Source organism: Lycorma delicatula, chromosome 7 (assembly GCF_047948215.1).
Source record: "Lycorma delicatula isolate Av1 chromosome 7, ASM4794821v1, whole genome shotgun sequence".
In the NCBI taxonomy this organism is placed as follows: Eukaryota; Metazoa; Arthropoda; class Insecta; order Hemiptera; family Fulgoridae; genus Lycorma; species Lycorma delicatula.
Window position 1 is genome coordinate 53,031,181 of NC_134461.1, and position 24,122 is coordinate 53,055,302.

The 24,122-nt window shown below is 30.4% G+C and overlaps 1 protein-coding gene across 4 annotated transcripts in view; it reads right to left on the reverse strand.

The window, feature by feature from the left end:
* The window catches only part of hrm (solute carrier family 16 member hermes), a 180,744-nt gene that overhangs the window by 24,712 nt on the left and 131,910 nt on the right, over positions 1–24,122 (reverse strand). For all 4 annotated transcript variants that reach the window (XM_075372181.1, XM_075372182.1, XM_075372179.1 and 1 more), the window contains 2 exons: positions 15,327–15,536; positions 2,943–3,069 (listed from right to left, as the gene is read on the reverse strand). In XM_075372181.1, the coding sequence (XP_075228296.1) occupies positions 2,943–3,069; positions 15,327–15,536 (337 nt within the window). The remainder of the gene's footprint in view (positions 1–2,942; positions 3,070–15,326; positions 15,537–24,122) is intronic.

Sequence of the window (24,122 nt, forward strand, 5' to 3'; positions counted from 1 at the left end):
ACTACAATGAAATTTGTCAATCTCCATGGCGCAATGGTAGCATCTTCGTCCTTTCATCCAGGGTTTGAATCTCAATCAGTCATGACATTTTACAAATGCTAAAAAATTCCACTTCCATATTCCCACGTAAGTTTCAAAAGCTTCTGTGGTGAATTAATTCATCAAGCCAAAAAAAAATATAATAATAATAATATTAAGATTAGAAAACATAAAAATTAAAATGGAAACTAGGACTTTGACAGTAGAGAATTTATTATTAAAACTATTTGGGCTATTAATACATTGCAATTATTATATTAAAATTTTAAAATTCCAATTTTTTATTAATCGAAGCCAAATTTCTCAAAAATAAAACATGGGACTGTTACACTTAGTATTATAAGTTAATGTCGGGAAATTTTAGTTTCCTTCACCTTTGTATACATTCAGTCAGCAATTAATTATTAAGATAAAACTTGATTAATTTCATTTTTGTGAAGTACAAGAATCTCTTTTCAATAGCTCCCAAAAATTGGACATAGTGCCCTGACATAGAATTATAATATATTCTTTAGAATATATCTGCCATTCTTAAAAATAAGAAGCATTGTTTATTAGGCTTACTGAGGGATGTGAGAAGTTAAGTGGTTAGTTTCCTGTTCCCTTCTTAACTAAGCCAATGATATTCTAGCATACTGGATTTTTTCTTCTAGTTTAATAATGAACCACATAGATTATGATGGATGAACCATAATACTTTCTTTTTTTTTTTTTTTTGGTTTTTCAAGGTGTGAAACATTTCAGCATTATCATCGCCCGAACACGAGATTATAAATACTTGAGAAATATAAGCAATACATTGCTTATATTGCTTATATTACAATATATATATATTAATATAAATTATTATATATATATATATATATATATTATTATTTATATATATTGCTTATATTTATCAAACGTTTTGCAGGTTTAAATAGTAACCTGCAAAAGGTTTTATAAAAGGCAGTAAAGAACAAAAAAATTTTTTTTTGAAAATATAGTATGCAAAATACAACAGTATTAAATTAAAGATTCTAATATGTCAGTATAAAACCAATATGCATTACATTTGTTACATTAAAACAACAAGCCCACCAACATGTAAAAGATATTGAACTTCACAGGAAATACCTTTATTCTGTTAACTATAAGGATAAGCATATGATTAGTAGCATTATTCTAAAGAGACAGTAACTCTGACTCCTTACTTTATAGGTATTAAACAAAGGGGGCTTTATATGCATCACAGCTGTAAGAAAAGACTGGAACAGGTAGTGTAAAGCAACAAATTAATGACACCTTTCTTTTGTGAAATATATGAGAGCAGTTCGGAAAGTAACCTCAGTTTGGCTAAAAATAAAAAACCTGCGCAAATAAAAATATTTTATTATATGCAACTTAAAACTACAGATTTTAACTATTTTTCAACATAGCAGTCATTTAAATTCAAGCATTTGTCATAGCATCTCACTAATTCACAAATACATTCTTCATAAAATTCAGCCGTCTGGGTACCTAAACAACCTTTCATGGCATTTTGAATTTCGTCGTCATCATTGAACTGCTGCGATGCAAGCCATTTCTTCATGTGAGTGAAGAGATGAAAATTACTTGGCACCAAGTCCGGGCTGTAAGTGAGATGATAAAAAATGTCCTATTAGAATTAATTCAGAAGTTCTTTAGTTCTCCAAGTACTGTGAGGACAAGCATTGTCATACAAAAAAACAACACATATGACAGCACACCACGACATTTGTTCTGAATGGTTCACCTAACTTTCTTCAAAGTTTCATGGTAGACTTGTGTCAAATGGCTTGCATTGTAGCACATTGATGACAATGACAAACTTCAAAATGTTGTGAAAGGTTGGCTAGGTACCCAGGCAGCTGAATTTTATGAAGGTATTTGTAAATTAGTGAAATGCTATAACAAATGCTTGAATTTAAATGGCAACTATGTAGAAAAATAGTTAAATGCTGTAGTTTTAAGTTGTATATGATAAAATATTTTTATCTATGCAGGTTTTTTATTTATAGCCAAACAGAGGTTACTTCTGAACCACCCTCATAGTTATATAAGCTATAACTCAATAGTGGGGAGGAGGGAAAATAAAATATTATGTAAAAGTAAATACAAAGCTATAAAATGAATGTTTATTATATATTTTCAACCATCTGAATAGATAAGAAATATAAAGGAAGATGAATACTCTTGAAAAGAAGAAAAAATACACTAGTTCTGGTATCAAAAATGAACTTGCACACACACACACACACACACACACACACACACACACACACACACACACACACACGTACTCTTCTGCACACATTTTCAGATGAACATTTCTTCTACACAAAATTTTAATACAAGAAATGTCAACTCTTCGTTTTGAAACACAAAATGTCAGTTTTTTAATATGCAGATGTGTTAGAAAACATATTAAGTTATATTTTTTTAAATTATTTATATTATTATTCTGTAGGACAAATGTACACATTTTTATCTTATGTTTCAAATAAGATAATGAAAATAAAAACCATATGCTTAAAACCTTTGTAAATAAATACAGATATTTTTATGCAAGAGACAAAAATATTTAACAAAACACATTTAAGCTTTCAAGTGATGAAAACATCTGCGACTACGATACACTACATAATTACTCAGGTACAACAATAAGAAAAATATAAATTTATTTAAATTATTTGTTTCTCATTTGAATAAACTAAATTAAATAAATATTTCTGATCTTATGTAACAAACTATTGAATAATAAATTCACGTTTTAAAGAACAATATACACACAAGTATAAATTCAATATTGACAATAAAACTTTTCTTAAAAATTCAGATTCATCTACTTGATATTTTTATAAGTATATTTTAATAAAATATAAATAAATAAATAGACTTACCTAACATATAAATAAGTGATTGAATTAGCAAAGAAACTTAATATCATTCCAATTCCTGCACACATTCCACCTAATAATGTCACTGCACGATATCCAAATTGTCCTGATAAATAACTGGCTAAAGGTCCTGTTAGTAAAAAATCAAATTGAATCAAAATATTAATTAATAATCAGTAAAATAGTATTAATATATATATTTTTTTTTTCTGAATTTTTATGGGCATCGACTGCTAAGGTCATTAGCCCTCGTCACAATCTTTAAAAGAAACTACTATCACCATCTGGATCGTCATATGTAAGGGTGTAAAGGGCCCTTATATTTTATTTAAAAGCACAAACTACACAAAACATTTAAGACATAAAGACAAGGACAATCACAAAACACTTATGGGGTGTAAAGGGCCCCAATATTAAAATTTGAGATAGGTTCCCAAAAGACCATTAAATTAAAATTAAAATTAAAACTTATCCTACCATATCTTTCTTTCTTTCTTCTAAAAGTCTCATTTATAGTTTGTTTAAGCACCCTCGGGGCGACCAGAACCGCCGTTGAACAGTATATCAGTCGCGCCAGGGTGCCGTGGCAGTTGAATCCTTCTTATAAACAGGCTATAGGCATGCACAGCGTACACCCACAGCCTTGCACCCTCAATCCACCCTTGAGGGTCCCCCATGCCATCATCAGACACACCCCGACTCACTGCTCTTGAATGCAGGTGAGCCAAAATGGCCTAGGCAAGAGGGCTACCTCCCGTCACTATACGTGCCACGTTTCGAGACTCCCTTATGTATATATATATATATGCATACATTTAAAATTAAAATTAAACTTATCAATACCATTTTTTCTTTATATATATATATATAAGCTACCGCTTAGAGTTTCTTTTGTCACAGCTTTAAACTTTCATTTTTATAGACTTTTAAAAAGTCCACTGGCGTGTAAAAATGCAACTATATTTTCTTCATTTCCATTATCCAGATCAGCAGTAATATTATCTCTAAAACGGAACCTCTTTCTGAGGTCCTCATATATGGTACACTCTTCTATAAGATGCTTGATTGTCAGTGTTTTATTACAAACACCGCACATTGGTCTCACTTCGCCGGTTAACAAATATAAATTTGTTAATCGCGTATGACCGATTCTAAGTCTGGTCACCGCTACTTGTTCACGACGAGTCAACTTATAATCGCTTTTCCATTTATAAGGAGAAGATTTTACTGTGTTTAATTTTGTATTTAATCTCCTCCATTCAGCATTCCACTTGTTTTTTACTATGTTTGTTAGACGGTTTTTAACATCTGCCACTCTTACAGGAAATGCATCCAAAACATCGCAGACTGTTGCCTTTCTGGCAGCTTCGTCTGCGATTTCATTACCTGTAATACCAGCATGCCCCGGAGTCCATACAAATACGCATCGCTGTCCTCGTTGTTTTAGTACATATAAAATGGACAGGATGTTAGGAATTAGGACATCCTTAATGTTGTTGTTCCGAATTGCGACGAGTGCAGTTAATGAATCGGAACATATTAGCACTCTCTCTTCGCAATAGTGTTCAGTGTAGCGAAGAGCTTGCTGAATTGCAGTGAGTTCTGCTGTGTAGACACTGGCCACATCTAGCAGTCTCCAAAAGTGGGTTTCTTCATTTACATCAAGCATCCAACACCATGTTCGGTTTTAGAACCGTCAGTATAAATTCTAATATGTTCTTCGTAACTACTGACGGTTGCCAAAAATCCCTGCTGGATGATCACTGCTGGTTTCTTTTTTATTTCTCCTTGAGAGAGATCCAAACTTGTATTAACCGCTGGCAAGAGCCATGGCGGTATTTCTCTAGTAGAAATTGCCAATGTATCTGGAATGGCAATTTCATATTTATTTCTTAATTCGTGGTACCTAATTCCAGCTGGTCTGGAATAGGTAGCACGACGTTCGTATAATGCAGCCATGGGATGATTCGTAAACAATTTATTATTTATATGAGCAGGGAAAGCCCATATATTTGCTACATATCTTAACAAGAGGATCTCTCTTCTATAATGTAGTGGCATTATTCCAGCTTCAGACATCAGACTAGCCGCCGGACTTGTGCGGAAAGCACCTGTTGCGTATCTTATTCCGCTATTATGAACTACGTCTAACTTTCTTAAGTGCGACTTTCTAGCGGATGAATATACGATACATACGTAGTCTAGTTTAGATTGAACCAATGCTTTATACAATCTCAATAATGTCTCTTTTTCTGAGCCCCAATTTAAGTTCGATAAACATTTTATAATGTTTAGGGCTCTTTTGCATCTATCACTCAAGTCCTGTATATGTAATCCCCATGTAAGGGATTTATCCAATACTAGTCCTAAATACCTTACGCTGTTTTTATATTGTATTGGATTATCATCAATTGTCAACGCAGGACTTTGATGAGGAATTCTCTTCCTACAAAAGTGTATACAACACGTTTTTTCTGGTGAGAATTGGAATCCATTATTCCTTGCAACTTCATTTAGAGCATTGATTGCTCGTTGCAATTTGTACCTCACCATAGCAGTCTTGTTGCTGGCATATACGATTGCCAGATCATCAACATAGACGCTTTTGCTGATTTCTACTGGAATGGCTAATATCAATTTATTAATGGCAATGGTAAACAAGGTACCGCTCAACGGCGAACCTTGCGGTATGCCATTTTCCAAGATTCTTTCACATGAATATTCATTGTTGACGCGTACTTGGAAGGTACGGTCATTCATGTAGTTGCTGAGCAGTATAGGCAGATTGCCACGAATGCCCCATTCATGTATCTGGAGCATTATACCATGACGCCAGGTCATATCAAGAGCCTTCTGAAGATCAAAGAAGACTCCGACACAATGTTTCCTTTTAATAAAGCTGTTATATATAATGTCCTCTAAGCTGATCATTTGATCAGTGGTAGAATGGTATTGCCGAAAACCTGCTTGATACGGTGATATCAGGTTTTCTTTTTCCAAAACCCAGACGAGTCGATTATTAATCAATTTTTCCAATATTTTCCCAATAGCACACGTCAGAGAAATAGGACGGTAGCTATTGGGGTCTGCTAAATTTTTTTTTTTCTTTGGTACTGGAACATCATGAGCTTTTTTCCACTGCTGCGGGTACGTTCCATCCCGCCATATTTTATTATAAAGCTCTAATAATCTACGCTTTGCAGTGGTATTCAGCTGCCTGATCATATTATAGTGGATTTTATCCAGACCAGCAGCTGTGTTACCTGATTTTTCCAACGCTTTCGCGAATTCTTCCATTTTAAATGGTACATTATATGAGTAATTATACTCAGTTCTAAAATTTGGTAGACCTTCGAGTTCTTCTTTTTTGGTTCGAAAACCTTCCTCGTAGTTGGCCGTTTTGCTGGCCTTTTCGAAGTGATTGGATAACAGCTCTGCAATTTCATATGGAGTATCTTTTATTTCATCTTCATCTTGAAGGCTAGTTATGGGAGCAAAATCATTACGCCCACAAATCGCCTTCACTTTCCTCCAAACATCTGATGCAGTAGTAGTTTTGTCGATGGATGACACGTATTGCTGCCAGGATCGTTTTTTCGAATCTATCATAAGACGTTTCGCATACGCCCTGTATTTCTTAAAGGCAACAAGACTTTCTATACTAGGACGCTTCTTAAAGGCGTTATACGCCCTTTTCTTTCTTTTTATAGCTTCACTTATTTCATCGTTCCACCATGGAACGGGTTTCTTTGTAAGTTTCCCAGATGTTTTGGGAATATATCTCGATGCCGACTGAATTATTGCATTTGTTATGGCGTCGACATCGTCTCCGATAACTCCAGTTGTTTCCGGGAGTATCGTTCTAGCTGTGAAGCTCGTCCAGTCTGCCTTATCAAATAACCATCTTTTAGAGATGGGATATGTTTTTCTTGTAACATCAGTTACAATTTGCACCGGGAAATGATCGCTTCCATGCAGATCGTCTATGACATGGAAGCTGTACCTCGGTGCTATCAATCCGCTTATAAGTGCAAGATCTATACAGGACGTCGATCCATCTCTGGCATTGAAAAAGGTTCCCGATCCGTCGTTTAAAATAATAAGTTCTGAATTCATCAGGAACCCTTCCAGTTCTCTTCCACGGGGATCTACTCGATCCGATCCCCAGAGAGAATTATGAGCGTTAAAGTCACCCACCAGTAAAACAGGTGGGGAAAGCTCGGAAATTAGTCTTTCTATGTCATCCTTATTCCAATCGTAATTCGGTAAGTATATGCTGCACACAGTGATCTTAAGCGGTCGCTTCATTCTAACGGCGACCGCTTGTAGGTTGGTGTTTAGAACAACCGCTTCGGTGGTAGCTCTAGTCGATGTTAATATAGCTACTCCACCTCTAACTCTTACATTTGGCGGTTGATCTCGCCGAAATATATCGAAACCTTTTAATTTAAAATTTTCATTTCGGCGGAAATGCGTTTCTTGCAGACATATACAAATCGGGTCTACATCATGCACCAAGCGTTGGAGCTCATGGATGTTTGAAAAACATCCATTGATGTTCCATTGTACAATCGACTCGCTAATTTTTAATTAAATTATGACCTTGGTTTTCCTTTCGGCCATCCTTTTTTTCTCTTCTTCTTCATATTGCGAACGGCATCATGTTCGCGGAGAACATCGTCGCCGGTGTAGCTTCCGGTCTCCGAATCGGAGACCACCGAAGCCGCCGACGACGATGGGCATGGATCGGTGCCGGTTTCAGGCGCCGATTGAGAGGCGGCAACCTGGCCGCTCCCCGACAAGGGGGGCGCACCGGTCACCGCCCGTGGAAGGGGGGACACTCGTCCCCCCTGTGAAATTTTTTGTGGCCTCTGAGGCTTAGAGGCCACTTCAGTTACAGACTCTGTAGCTTCACTTTCTTATCTTCAACTAAAATCTCGCTAAAACGGACTTGGATATCAGGTTTAGTGTCCGTTTTCTTCTGTGCTGGAGCGACTTTTTGTTTTGCAGATGTGTCTTTAGGAGGCTGTACAATTATTCTTGGCTTAACAGGTTCTTTAGTCCTGAGAGGGTTCATTTTGTTTTCGATTATCCTCTCAATTAAGCCAGCCAAGGTAGGTGCGAGTTTGTTGATGATTACACTCTCATCAACAGCAACTGGAGCAGGAGCAGGAACAGCAGCCGCAGCCTGAGCATATGTTGTTGTTGCTCTAGGTCTGCGGGTGTTTACGATCTTTTTTGCTTCAAAGTAGCTGACTTTTTGCAGGGTTTTTACTTCCTGCACAGCCACTTCGTCTTTGTAAACAGGACAGTTCCTGGATCTACAGGAATGCTGTCCTCTGCAGTTTATACAGGTAGGAGGCTCCTTACACGGCTCTCCTTCATGAACTGTATCACCGCACACGCATATTTGCGGCCTCTCACACCTAACAACGGTGTGTCCAAAGCGTTGGCATTTAAAACATCGCGCATTGGCTGTGGGACAAATGCCCGCACATCCAACCGATGTATGCCCGCTCTTATCTTCTCCGGTAAAGTAGGCCGGTTAAATGTAAGAACATGGGATGCAGAAGGAAGGACTTCGCCATTCCTTCTCATGTTGAACCTCCAACATTCTAATACTCCTTGCGGCGCTAATTCTTCTACAATTTCCTGCTCCGTACAGTTAAGAAGATCCCGACAGACCACAACACCCCTTGAGGTGTTGAGCGTGCCGTGGGGATCAACACGTACAGCTAGCTCTCCAATTTTCTTTAGTCCTAGAATCTTCTGAGACTGTATATCATTAACAAACAGTCTCTACATGAAGTCCCGTGAAAGTTTTTCTTATTTCTTTAACAGGGCCTCCAGCACATTTGTTTATTTCCCGAGCGATGAGGAAAGGACTCACCTTCGAGAAATTACCTTCTTCCTTCGTGATAACCAAATACTTAGGTTTTGGGATGCTGCTCTTAAAAAAAGCTTTCTGCAAGCTTTTTCTAGCCTCAATCTCAATCCTCTTAATCTCCGTACTCTTTCGGCGTTTCGCCTCAGGCGAAACAGCCGGTTCTAAACGAGGGTGTTTGCGTGAACCCTCTGCCACGTTTAATTGTTCAGTTTCCATGAACAAATAATCCCTTCTGTAGTAAGGCTAGCCGCCGGGGTACACCCCCACTCCAGGGCTACCAACCCTGGAGGTCCGTTCCGGTACTCCGGTGGAACCGGCATATGTCCTGGCAGAGAGCGGATGCGCAGTCTCTGCACTGACTCCAGGCCCCTACACACCGAAGCTTTCAGGGCTCCCATGCTCCGAACATGGGCACCTTAACTACATGCTTGCCATCGCGGGGGGCATGTGGACGACGAAAGGTCTCCGTTACACCTGCAAATAACTTTGACCGTGGCCGCCACATCGCCAGCTCTAAAGGCGGTATTAATCCATTTCCGTAATCGTTAATAATGTCGTATCTGCAGGTGGCCGTAAAGTCCAGTCCTGTAATTCGGCCTATAGATGTAAATCGACCGAAAAAAGCATATCCGAGAAACAACACTCGGAACCCCGTTAGCCAGCTATATGTAATGTACTTGAGTACAGCTGTTGCCGCCCTGGACGTGGAACGTAGATGTTGTGTTCCGGACGTGGGGAATGTCTACCTCAGGGCAGTATTAATATTATTAATATCAATATCTCAAATAATCTCTAATTTTTATTTTTTCACTTACTTATATCTAAGAAATACATATACAAAAAAGTAATTATGCTAAACAGTTACTATAATAAAATTAAAAGAGAAAATACTCAAGACTGATTTGAAAAAAAAATTATTAATTAGTTGAATTAATTATGCTATTAATATTAATTATGCTAAACAGTTACTATAATAAAATTAAAAGAGAAAATACTCAAGACTGATTTGAAAAAAAAATTATTAATTAGTTGTAGATTTTGATTTTTAGACAAGCATCAACAGGAGAAACAGATGTTAATAAAAAAATAAGGTAAAACCAAAAATAAAACTTAAAATGAATGTAAAAAAAAAAATATTAATGAATAAAAAAATTAACATAAAACTCAAAAAGGTATTCAGCCTGAAAAGAGTTAAACACTTGATTTATATAATAAAAAAATACAGTTAACTATTAACTAATGTTTTTAATAATTAACCTTTACTTTTAAAAAATATAAACACTTATATAAACATTCTTTATACTGTTTCAAATTAATTTTTTTCATTACTTTTTGTACAGTTAATGTTTGCTTTATGTTCATTAATTTATTTTATTTTTATTAGTTCTGTATCTACTGATGGTCGTTTAGCCATTGAAATGTCTACACTTGCAATAAAAATAATTTTATTTTTGGTCATACTTTAGAGACTGTTAACAAAAATTATAATGATTTTTATTATTATAGCATATTACACGTGTATTTCAATTAAGAAGAGAGATATAACAGTATATGAAAAATTTCCAGAACCTTTGTAGGGAATCAAATCTGAATTTAGCTGATCTAAAATTCACATATCTTTGATTTAAAAAAGTTATCTAGATATATTTGTCGTTTAACAGGTTGTTAATTTTGACTTTGACTTCATTTTAATTAATTTTTTTTATAATATCAAAATACTATTATCTCCTTCGGAGTTTAGTGGTAAAATAATTGGAATAGGTAACATACAAGTAAATCAAACCTTATCCAAAATATTTTGTAATCGTAACCAATCATTTTAATAAAACAAATTGAATCATAAAAAAAATTGAATAACCCTTTTTTCAATAAACACTCAAAAAATTCTGCATTAATTGATGCTAAAACAATGAAACAACACACCTATATAAATTATTGTAATAAAAGATTTATCTATCATAAAATGTTAATACATTAGTGAATAACAGTTCCTTTTTAAAATTCATAACTTCAAACTGATAAATAATGGACTTTTATCTTATTTTATTAATAGGCATTTGCAAAGTTGTAACGACTTTTTTCCAGTATGGAGGATAAAAAGAGTAAAACTGGCAAACAATTTCAGGATTATACCCAGTACCATTTGGATGTCAAATGTTTACTGATGCTTGGTTTATATAAAAATAATAATTAATATTTTCTGTTTTAAGAATCACTAGATTGATCAGATACATGGTAAACAAAAAGATATCATATGGGTATTATATATAGTATAATGCTTTAGGAGAAATTAATTGGGCTTCTAATGATCAGCAATCTTGCATTGACCAGCTTACTTATCACTGAAAAAAACAACTTTTCCACCAAAGATTAAAGAGCCTGTTGTAACTGAAATTTAATGAATTATAACCGAAATGACCACACACATAATAACAACATTTCTATGAGTGGTCATAAATGTTTTCTCAATTAGATTTTTAAATACTGTAGAGATTGTAACAAAAACTATACTGATTTTATTACTAAATGGATTAAGCTACATAAATAAACAGTCTTGCTCATTCCTGAATTTGTGTTGTGTATATTAATAATCAACTGAACTATACATTTTTCAACAACTCCACAGGAAAATAATATAGGTGTAAAACACAACTGAACTCAAGGACAGAAGAGATAAGGTATGGACAGTGAAGAGATAACTGTCTTTACTACAGGTGATTGTTGAAATTAATGATTTTAATGACTTATCTTTGGGCTGCCCTAATTCTTTCTCTTCTTGATTAAAACATGACTTTTGTCATGTCAGATTCATGATTAGGTAATAAGAAGCCAGTAGTATTCTGACACCTGCATTAATAGATTAACAGTGTTGTTAGAATCAGCTAAAATTTTGCAAATTAAAAACTTGAAATCATATTAAAGGAAAAACTCTTTATAAGGGCTAAATTTATTATTCTCTCGTTGAGAGAGCTGATTTATTCATTGTTGACAGTCCCTTCAGTTGATTATTAACTTGTTTGACTTATACTTGTGTTTTATGTAAACACTACTAAACAAACACTAAAAACTAAAAGAGGGTATGGAAATTAAATTGCATCACAATAACAAACATTAACACAGCATACTTTTACAATATACTAGTGTATTATGTAGCACTAAAATATTTAAAAAACTCACAGTACTTTGGTAAAACAAAGTCACCAGTTTTTTTTTTTATACTGAAACAGTATGAAATAAAAAGAAACTAAAATTGATAAATATATTAAATGAATATTCCCCTACTGAAGAGAAACAGTGTGTATTGGCATAATTTTGTTGATTTACAGTTCTGGTCTATCAAACTAACATGTATAATTGATAAACAGCATTTGAGAAACAAGTAGTATCTCAGAGAGAAATGATGTTCATTATACAGGTCAATAGGTGATATATAATGATATATTTCACTTATTGAAGAAGACAATAGGAAACAATTTTGTTCCTCATCTTCCTTAGAAACCATGACGTAGGATGCTTGTTTTTATTGAGAAAGGTAACATCATTTATGGGACCAATTAGCATGTTGAGTGAATGTACAACATGAATGAGCCTTTGGTAGTGGCTCATAACATAAATGAATAAGCAAAGTAAAACCAGCTTACTTTTCATCATGCGGCCAACAATTCTCCAAATCAATCTGAACTGAAACTAAAGCATTAATGGGCATATCCAGATTAAGAAAGAAGTTAAAACATTTTAAAACAAACTCAAAAAATGTAAACCAGGAAGCGAATAGTTTATTTATTCTTACCAAATTTTGGCATGAACAACATAGGTTTGTTAATAAGTAAAATAATTGTTTATGTTAATTTCATTTTGAAGTTAAAAGAAAGGTTTAATAAAAAAAAAATGTATATTTCACGCACATACACATACATACATATACTTTTGTCATTTATTCATAATAGGTGATACTTGAAGAAATTGTGATAGTTTATCTACTACATTAAGTAGTTGATTGTGTATTGAAATAACAATTTAAGTGGCTTATGTAAATAGGAACCTTTCATAATTTTTTGTCACTTGAAATTGTCAATTTTCTACTACATAGTACATATTTAATAGTTAATATTTAATTCTGTTTTGAAATAATAGAGTAATTTAAGTGGTTCATGTAAATGTGATGAAAATGATTCATTAATACATATGTTTTATTTATATAAGATATGATACACATATATAAAGATTATGAAGTTAGTTTAACAATATTATAGCGCTTGAAATAATAATGTATACAATTTGTAAAAAAACCTCTTTTTTTAATAAGTAATGCATAGGTTGCATGTTTCTTAAAACATAAAGAGTTTTTTTTAAATTAACTTATATTTCAGACAATCAGTGATTAAATTAAATATTAAATTCATTAATAAACTATATTTTTACAGTAACAAAAAATAATCTATTATCATGCACATACAATATTCAGATATCTACAAAGTGTAATTTTTACTCATACTGCACAAGTATCATAATATCAACAAATACATATCAGTTCTATATTACAATCAGATCTCACAAACAATTTATAGCAATACAAAATAAGATTCTCCTGAACTTCAAAGTGCAATAATACTTTTTTTTTAAACTTCATACATCATGTTCTTAAATTATCCTAATCATTAACATTCATGCTACACCAAACCACAACTGCATACATGAACAATATGTATAAATATTTTTAAATGTATTCATTGTCAGTAATATACTTGTACATCAAATAATTAATCATTAAGATCTGCAGTAACTGATTATTATTTAAAATAATACTCAGATGAAGAAAGGGAATCCACGGTAAAAGAATGTATCGAATAAAACAGAATAAAAGAAAACGTAAGAAAAACTGCTACGTATGTCATAAACAGATTCAAAGAGATACCTAGATTATATATACATTACATTTAAACAAATTGTTAATAATAATTTTCCTCAGATTAATAATAAAAAACCCTCTCCCCAGTTTTTCTTGACTACTAACACATTTTGTCAGTCTTTTAATTCTACAAAATGATTACTTTTAAGAACAAAATTAACTAAATTTAAAACTAATATAATTATTCTTACTTATTACACAACATTTCAGTTGCATGTATTAAGTGAAAACTGTAAAAATTTTTAAAGTAAAATTGAACAATATGTTTTTAAATTTTGTTTTTAGCATTTCATTAAATATGCTCTGCAAATTAAAGAAAGGAACAAATTATGTTTCAAAAATATAATTTTCACTGCCAGTTTACGTCATGGAATTCTGAAAATTGGTACTTAATACATGCATGAATTCAAAATTTCCATGATTACAATACTTTTTTCTTTTAAAAGATAAAAATTTGACAGAAATTAAATTGACAATTTATATATGCATTCAAATTTCGATGCCAATAATGACAAAAATACTGAGGTATGATGTAAAAATCATTACTATGAAATTCATACATATTCATAGTTAAGAGGCGATTTCCACTAGCGAATGCTTTTCCATCTTTTTGTGCCATTGTTCATTGAAAACTGGTGGTCTCTTAGCAACTGAAACTACCTTGGTTATGTCTCTAAACAACTGCACAGATGAATTACAATAGAACCATTTTTTCAAATTCCTGAGACTATGCTTTTTTCCTTTCTAAATTCCTTTGTTTGATTTCTGTTAATTACTACTAAAACCTTATACATAACCCTGCCCCATCAACAAATAACAATGATATTAATGAAAAGGTTTTTAATTTTATTTTCTTTACATTTTCAAAACAAAATTTTCCTTTACATTATTCTTTATGAATCTGATTCAAATATTGACATTGTTCACTTCATCGATTCAACCTATTTTAAGCCTTCTCTAGTAAAATCGCACTTCTAAAATCTATAACTCTCTATTTCATGTTGTTGTAATGACTCTATTCCATAAAAAGATTGAAAAACAGTAACATTTCCCCATTTTAATTAGGGATTAAGGTTCACTTTTAGTAGATCCTAGACAAATTTTTCCTTAGTGAAACCAGTTACTTGAACAGTTTTACCAGTTATCCACATTATTTGGATTCAATGCTATAGTCATGAAATTAAGTTCAGAGATGCTTTAGATGGCTTAAGATGAAAAAATAATTTTATGCTGGAAAAATTTATTTATTTGTTCATCAATTATCACATAATACTATTCCATTTTTTATTTTTTACATTTATAATAGTTTAATGTACTCTTGGGATCCCATTTAGGTTGGGTAATTGAGGTTCAATTGTATGTGAAAGTACTATGTAAATGCAAGTTGTACACAGCACCTGCGTGCAGGTAGAATAAATTGTAAATTTTTATCATCACTTATTTCATAACAGAAGCTGAAATTAAAATAAAATAAAAAGAAAAAAATAAGAAAACAATTCTCTTTCAAAATAAGTAAATTAAACTTATTGAAAATATACATGGTATCTTAATTAAAAAATACTGATTATGATATAACTTTTTCATAATATACCTAGAGAGCAATAAAGAAAATAACAAAGTGCTGGAATCCAAGAAGCAGCAACTGGTGATGCGTCAAATACTTCAAGAAATTCAATGAAAAGAACACCAAAAGATTTGATAGTTCCAGGTATAAGTAAGTTAATTAGCACACTGCCACCAAGTACAAGCCAACCCCAGCCTCCGTCTGGTGGCACCAGATCATATTCAAGCTCTTTTTCATCTGTAAATAAATAAAAAAAGAATTATTGATATAGTTTCAACTGAATAAGTTTTTGATTTATTAATAATGACAAAAAAGTAGAAATGAAAATATATCAAAGAAAATAGGACATTTTCCTTATATTTCATGGTTTATATAAAAACAGACTTATATATGCGTATGTTATTCTTTATTCTTTATTATATGTTATATATGCTATATATAAATAAATAGCATTTATTTATTGCATATTTATTTAATGCAAATTGATTAATATTAATTTTTAATTAACTAATATGCACTGATAACTTGGGGTTTCAAATTCAAATAAAAGTAACGTTTAATTATATTTGAAACAGCAGTTGTCACACCAGTGCAAAACCATTCATCCAATCATTAATTATAATTAATCTGCCCCAATTGATTGAATATGATTACCATTTATTTATTTACTGAACCCAAAAACATATGTGTTTAAAACTAGTTACAAAAGAAAAAAATATATATATATATTTTTTTAAATACAAACCAATATAAACAAATAAACTACACATTTTCAGCAGGAGTTTTATCACAGACTTTTTGAAATTAACAATTTTTAGTGATTTAAAGCTTTCAGAGATTTCATTGTACTATTGTACAGCCATTGAAATAATACTTTTCCTGCCAAAGTTCTTTTCACTGCCTTCAATATAATTTACCTTTGTATAATTAAGATAACAACAATTCAGTAAAATGAATGGCACAATAGAAAAGTATTTTGTATCCAATGAAAAAATAAACAGTTAAGATTTTATAAAATAATGTAAAATTCATAATTATAGAAGGCAATACACATACATCACATTCCAAAAATTATAAAAAAAGTCACTCCAAGGGGGAAAAGAGATTTAAGAAAAATTAAAAAAAAAGTGAAGAATCAGGTCTAAACTAATATTTTGATGGATAGCAAGCAAAACATTTTTACATGTACCTAAAGAAAAGAGGAAAACAGTACTTAATTACAGTATTCTACATTGATCATATTAAGGAAAAATAAAAAATTGATTACAGAAATACAATCTCAACAATGCTCATATCTGATATGGAAAATGAAATAACAAAACGAAAGTGCCACATTGAAAATCAAACTGAGATCTACAGTACTCATATATCATAAAGAATTACTAATTCAATTATCGAAGTTAAAGCCTAATTTTCTTATCTAGATAATTCTTACTAAAAATTTTAAATATAATTAACATGAACATTACTTTATAAAAATATAAAATTGTAGCACAACTGTAATTTTTTTACATACCAATTATTATAAAAATTGCTAGACACATCATTCTTTAGAAAAAATGTGAGGTCTTTTAAATGCAAACAAGTAGTGTAAAATCCATATATTTTTTAATATGAAATAACTATGAAAATGTTTCAAAATAATTCAACAGGTGCAGTACTATCTTAAAAAAAAATATGTACATAAGAAAGAAATTGGAAAAAATTTCTCTAAATAAATTAAATAGAATTAACAGAATTATCATTTATATTCTACGGAGTTCTCAAACTTTGTTCTCTGTTATATTTATTATCCCTTTCACTTTCCTTTGAGAAAGTTGCAATATCCTAATAAATAAATAAATATTTATTCAAGTTGGAATATATTATATTATATTATATAGATCAAGTATGGAATGGGATGTGTGCTATCCATAATTAAAAAAAGGAAGTGCACTGACATTTGTCAAGGTGGATCAGGGAAACCATTGTAAAACCTTGATGTTATGGCATTAACAAAAATAAAATTGATAAAGAAAAGAGAAATATTATATTATATTTTATTTTAATACTTAAAATTATAGTGATTTAAACAAGAAAAGAAAATAAATAAATTAGAGTGTTTCAGAACAAAATAATTTTGAGGCATTAACTGATAAATATTTGGGTTTCACATTTATGCACACAAAAAATGATTATGCAGAAACTTCAGACTTATCAAATTACTATAACGCAAAACCTCATTAACAGACTATAGTTCTTTTAAAAACGAAATCTTTTAATCTATTTTAAAAAAATGTCTTGCATTATTATTATGTCTTGCATAGTTTAATGCAAATAAAAAATAATTTGTATACAGATTTGAGTAAACATATTTTTAGCTGAGATGTGGGTAAGCTGTAATAGAATTTTTATTAACTGATTTTACTTCAATGTAAATCTAAATGGTTTTGTGAAACCTGGTTGATTCAAACTAAAAACAGAAATTACTTAAATATTTTTCTGGGGACCTCCAGAGGGCTTTAACCTACAGTCTGAAATCTGTACTGTATGGTATATTAGGTAAATACAACATCAATAAGTAAAAATGCACAAACATAAAACAAGCCAGATAATTTAAAATGAGTTTCAAAATGAGGTTTTGGGTTAAAAAGCATACACAAAAACATCATAAACAACTTAATGCTGTACTACAGGCAACATATGCCTCAAACTTCACTAAATACTGAGCTACATTATAAAAATCGTTCACTGATGCTTTCTTTCTTTATGGTAACATTACTTTGCTTTTTTTTTTTCACTCAAGATGAATTTTAAAATAAAGCTTCATGACAACTGACCTCTCAGCAATAAAATTACTTGATTTTTCTGTATCTATTCTGTTAAATTTTGAGAGATTATGAATCCGTTACTTTCTCAGAAATTCACCTTTTTAAACATTTTACTCAGAATGTAGTGGAGCAAATTATACTAATAAAATAAGTAAATTTTAAGAACTCTTTGACAGGAACATTTTTGTCAAAATCTTTACTACAAAGATTTCACTGTTTTCATGGCAAGGAAATTTTAAAAAATATTAATTATATTATAACATAAAACTTATGCTTAAAACATAAATTTATTTTTGAACATTGTTCAAAAATAACTTTAGAATTACTTTTTGTATTACACAATATCTATAAAACAACATTTTAGAATTGATAATACCAAAAAGCAGTAGATAGTAATTAGTACGTAATAAAAACATTTAATTATTCTTTAAACAATAAAAATAATGACCTTCCAATTTAATGGTACCAATTTCTTTATAAACAAAATATCTGTATCTCACAAAATATATGGAAGTATGTATTTTTTTTTAGGAAAATTAAGTTTTCAGTATTAGCAAATAGATTTTCAGTAAGAAAGAAATAAGCTCTGAAAACAAATCACACAATTTTAAAAATATTGCTTGAAATTAAATTCATATAAAACTTATAAACACAAAACTTATAAAACTTATACAAACATTATAAAATTTAAAAACAAATTATACAGAAAAGTAAATAAATATCAGCTGATAACAGAAAAATAAAAAATAACTATGTATTATTTTTAACATTAAATGAAAAAATACAAATTTTAGATATATTTCATAAATATCATGCACCATTCAAATTATGTATACAAATTTGACTCCTATTGCTTTAAAAATAGCTAATGCTTTCTATGAACAACATATCCACTTAATGCTGTTAACAACTTAACCTGCTGATATATATCCATTCAAATAAAATTTGTTAGAATTAAACTTTATACTTTTCCCAATGTGAATAATAATCATAAAATAGAAGAATGTTTTACTTGAATGTGTGTAATGTTTTACTTGACTAGATAAATAACTCACTTTTGAAAAAGTTATAAAAAAAGTTAACCTACTAAATTATATTAACTATATTTTGTTAACTATTTTTACAGTTATCAAATATATTTTGTCAGTTCTAAAGGTAATTAAGATAATTTATGGGTGTTATTATTACTACTATAATTTATTTTTCATTAACTTTTTAATTCTGTTGCATTTTTTTCCTTAAATATGAATATTTCTAGTGCACTATGTAAATAATTCTCTTAAATCATTTTTTTTAAACATTAGTGAAGGTAATTTGCTTATAAATGCTGATAGCATGCAATTAACGAAGCAAGCAAGTAGAATCTCCAACCCTCTGTTGTATAACTTCATGACAAATGGAAACAAATTTTTCAAGTGTACACAGTTTGTATTTTTTCTTTAATTCATTAACATGGTTTTATTTTACAAGCCATTGCATTCAATATGTAATTATTGGCATGTAAGTGATAAAATCCGGTGATAAAATATACCGGTCATTTCACACATTCTCCACATTTATATATTTTACATATAAAATAACTACACTATAAGCAGTAATTACTGAATTTATTATTTAAATAAACACAACATTACTGTTAATCACTCGACATTAGCGAGCGAAACGATTGTAGGTTATGTTTGGTTAGGTTATGTTAATTCCGTGTACTGACAATAAGTAATACCTAACGGCCACCCCGAAGGTTTAAAAAAAAATTCCGTGTACTGACGAATCGTACGTATATCAAAATAACCTACGCTTGCTAAGCTCGTCTAATTAACGTTAAATATACAAAGTATATATGTTTATTGCGTAATAATATAAATAATAATATTTAACTTTATATGTGCATAGCTGTATATGTAAAAAAAAAAAAATGCGTGCCGGTTAATACACAAGTACCCATTTTGCTGTTTGTATCTCCTAGGATCCACTTTCATAATTACTGTATGTGAAATTGAATTTTCTTTCAAGAAAATATCAATATCAATAACTTATTTATATTTGTTATTCTATTCATTACTACACTTTTTTTACTATTAACATCTGCAAAGATTAACAGAAAAATTTTCATAATTCTTTAAAAATTTTAATTCATACTGATTACTGCAGTCAACAAATATCACGAATGGACATGATGATATTGCAATTCATGACACCATTATATGCGAGAATGTATAATCTTTGTAGACTATTATCTTGAGATATACAATTTATAGGAGCACTATTTAAGAAATACTATTATAATTTATAAGTTTACCAAAAAAGCGCCTAATTATTCATAAATGAAGTCACAGCCGATTCTAATCTCAAGAAAATTATTATTTTTTATTTACAGTCGCATCAACAAATAAGTGGTGTAATGTAACTATACCAGTAAATGTGTAGCCTTGAACAAACCAAGGGTGACCATTCCTGAGAGTTATGGTTAATTGTAACCCAACTACCAAAGAACACTGGTATCCATGATCTAGTATTTAAATCCAAATAAAAAAGGAACTAGCTTTATTAGGATTTGAACCTGAGAACTCTCGACTTTGAAATCAGCTGATTTATGACGGCGAGTTTACCACTAGACCAATCCGGTGGATTAGAAAATGATTAATTTAACACGTTCGCTGCGGTACGGCACATATATGTGCCGTAATACGGAGTTGATCTGTGCTTGTCGTCGTTTGCGTAATTCCAGTAATGCTGAACGGTAAGTTTTTTAACTTAACTCTTGTGCTGTGCGGGACTCATTAATGCCGAATTATACTTTCTTTCTTTCTTTTTTCCTGTTTAGCCTCCGGTAACTACCGTTTAGATAATTCTTCAGAGGATGAATGAGGATGATATGTATGAGTGTAAATGAAGTGTAGTCTTGTACATTCTCAGTTCGACCATTCCTGAGATGTGTGGTTAATTGAAACCCAACCACCAAAGAACACCGGTATCCACGATCTAGTATTCAAAAATATCTGGCTTTACTAGGACTTGAACGCTGTAACTCTCGACTTCCAAATCAGCTGATTTGGGAAGACGCGTTAACCACTAGACCAACCCGGTGGGTTTGCCGAATTATACTTGAGTGTGCGTTACGACACAATGTGCCGTATGTAATGAATATTTTATTTCTCTTTATAACTAAAAATATTTTTTAAAAAATGATTTTATAGTCCACGACATCTCCAAGAAAACATGTGAACTAACTCTAGTTGAAAAAGTTCTTTTATATATATTCTTATTTAGCGTCTATTCCTAATAATTATTAGGTGTAATTTTGCTGAATTGTTCCGTGCTAGCATCATATCTTTTATTAAAGTAAGACAAATTTTCAATAATTTTTTTTTTATTGTAATTTATAATGGTATAGAATTAATTTACAGTATTTACTTAATAAAGATGAAAAATAAATTAAGAATTTCAGATTATATAAATGATAAAATAACATTCGATATCTATGAATTTAAAAAAGATTTTTTCAGAATGACATCATAACGAATAATATAATGTTGAAAAAAGTAATTAATCAAGTCAAAAATAAATCAATTTATTAATTATTTAATTATTTGGATGATGTTTATAAGCAAGCGTATAAACATTTTATGTGAATCGATTCAGACCCAAATATCTGGTAATAACCCACCAGGTTGGTCTAGTGGAGAACGCTCTTCACAAATCAGCCGATTTCGAAGTCGAGAGTTTCAGCGTTCAAATTCTAGTAAAGGCACTTAGTTACTTTTATATAGATTTGAATACTAGATCGTGGATACCGGTGTTCTTTGATGGTTGGGTTTCAATTAACTACACATCTCAGAAATGATCGACCTGAGACTGTACAAGACTATATTTCACTTACACTCATACATATCATACTCATTCATCCTCTGAAGTAATACCTGACGGTGATTCCCGGAGGCTAAACAGGGAAAAAATTGGAAATAAATTTTATGTTTCGTCCAATGTTTATACAGTATTATTAAAACATACATTTGGATGGATGTTTTTTTAAAGAAAAATATTTCAACATATATTTCATTTAGGAATTACAAGATGACAAACCAAAACAGTGAGTAATGGATTAGAAGACGTAATATAATTAATTTAATTTATTAATAAAAACCAGCATTTATAAGATTAAATAATATTATGATTGATTTATTAAATAATTTATTGAAAAAATTTTCTTAAAAATATATGAAAAGGAAATAAAATTGTCGGAAAGAGATTAAAAAACAATGTGAATGCGTACGGCACAAATGTATACCGTTAAAAAATCCAAGGTCAAACAGTCCAGCATGTACAGTAACTGCATAGAAAAACTATACGAACAGTACGTAACCTCAGGAAGGGCCAATATGCGTCGTAACGCATAGTAGGTAATTACTATACGGCATCATAACTGCCTCTACAGCAAGATGGTTAAGTTCCCTATTCCCTACTTCGCAGCGAACGTGTTAACAACTTTGAGAAAAATAGACAAGTCATGTTGTCAGTTCAGTTTTGATCTACACCCTTTTTACCATAATTAAAGGTAGCATGTAAGCCACTGAAAGTAACAAAAACATTTTAAAACGTAAAGTTTATAATTTTATGAACAAATCTTTGGACCCCACATTTTCAGTTATTTCACTGATTGAATAACTCATTTTTGCCAGAAAAAATTATGTAATAATTTTTGTCATAGTCAACAGAATTGTAATCTCCAAAATAAGTTGAATCCAAAAAATATTGCTAAATATATTAAAACAACAATATGTGTAATATAAAAGCTAAAGAATATCTTCATTGTGATTAATGAGGGCAAAATTATAGGCCTATTTCATAAATATCTTGTTCAATAAAATTATGCATACACATTTGACTCTAGTTGTTTTAAAAATAATTAATCCCTATCTATGTACAACATATCCACTTACTGCTGACAACTTAACCTCCTGATATATACATTCAAATAAAAATTTCATAAAAACCTAACTTTATAATGAATTGTTTCCAATTTTAATAATCATAAAATCTTATGATTATTAATCATTAATCATAATATATTATGATAAAATTAATGTATATTATATTAATAATCATAAAATATAAGAATATTTGCTTATTTTAACACTCTATGTCATGAATTTTTACTTGACAAAAATAAATAATTCACTTTTGAAAAAAAAATAATTTATTAAATTAAATTACCTTTATTTTGCTAACTATAATTCTAGTTATTAAATACATTTTGACAGTTCTAAAGATAATTTTCGGGTGGTGTTATTATTACTATAATTTATTTTTCATTAACTTTTTAAAATTCTACTGAAATTTTTTTTCATAAATATGAATATTCATATTTCTAGATCATTAAATAAATAATACTTTTAGATAATGAATTGATTACTTGTGTTTCTTCTATATATTTTGAGGTTGTTCGTTTGAATTTCCTTTGGAATATTTAAGAAAAGTAGACAGAAATAAAATTATTTGTTATAATTGTAACACACTGATATAATAGTTAAAATTCTTAATTTAAATAATATTTAAAATATTTTTCATTTAAAAAAAGTATAATTAAATAAACTGTATTTATTTAAGTATAATTATTTTTAATAATTTCAAAAGAACTTTAGCTATAATTTAGTTTTAATGAGTAGAATATTTCTTCATAAATTTTCATAATTACCAGTTCAGAGAAATATACGTAATAACAATAAAAATGTGATAAGAGTTTATATTATGGTAAAATTAAAAACCAAATTTAAACATTGAAATGTAATTAGTAGAACTTTATTACCATTACTGCAGATTACTAAAATAAAACATTATATGACGACTTAAATTTACCTTAAATTATTGTGGATAAATAATTTTTTGAAAATAATTAATACTTTTTTAATATTTCCTTATTAATAGATTATAAAATAACAATAAAAAAGTAAACATGTTAAAAAATGGTCATAAAAATCTCTTTTAAAATTTAGTTAAATAAACTTTATTAAAT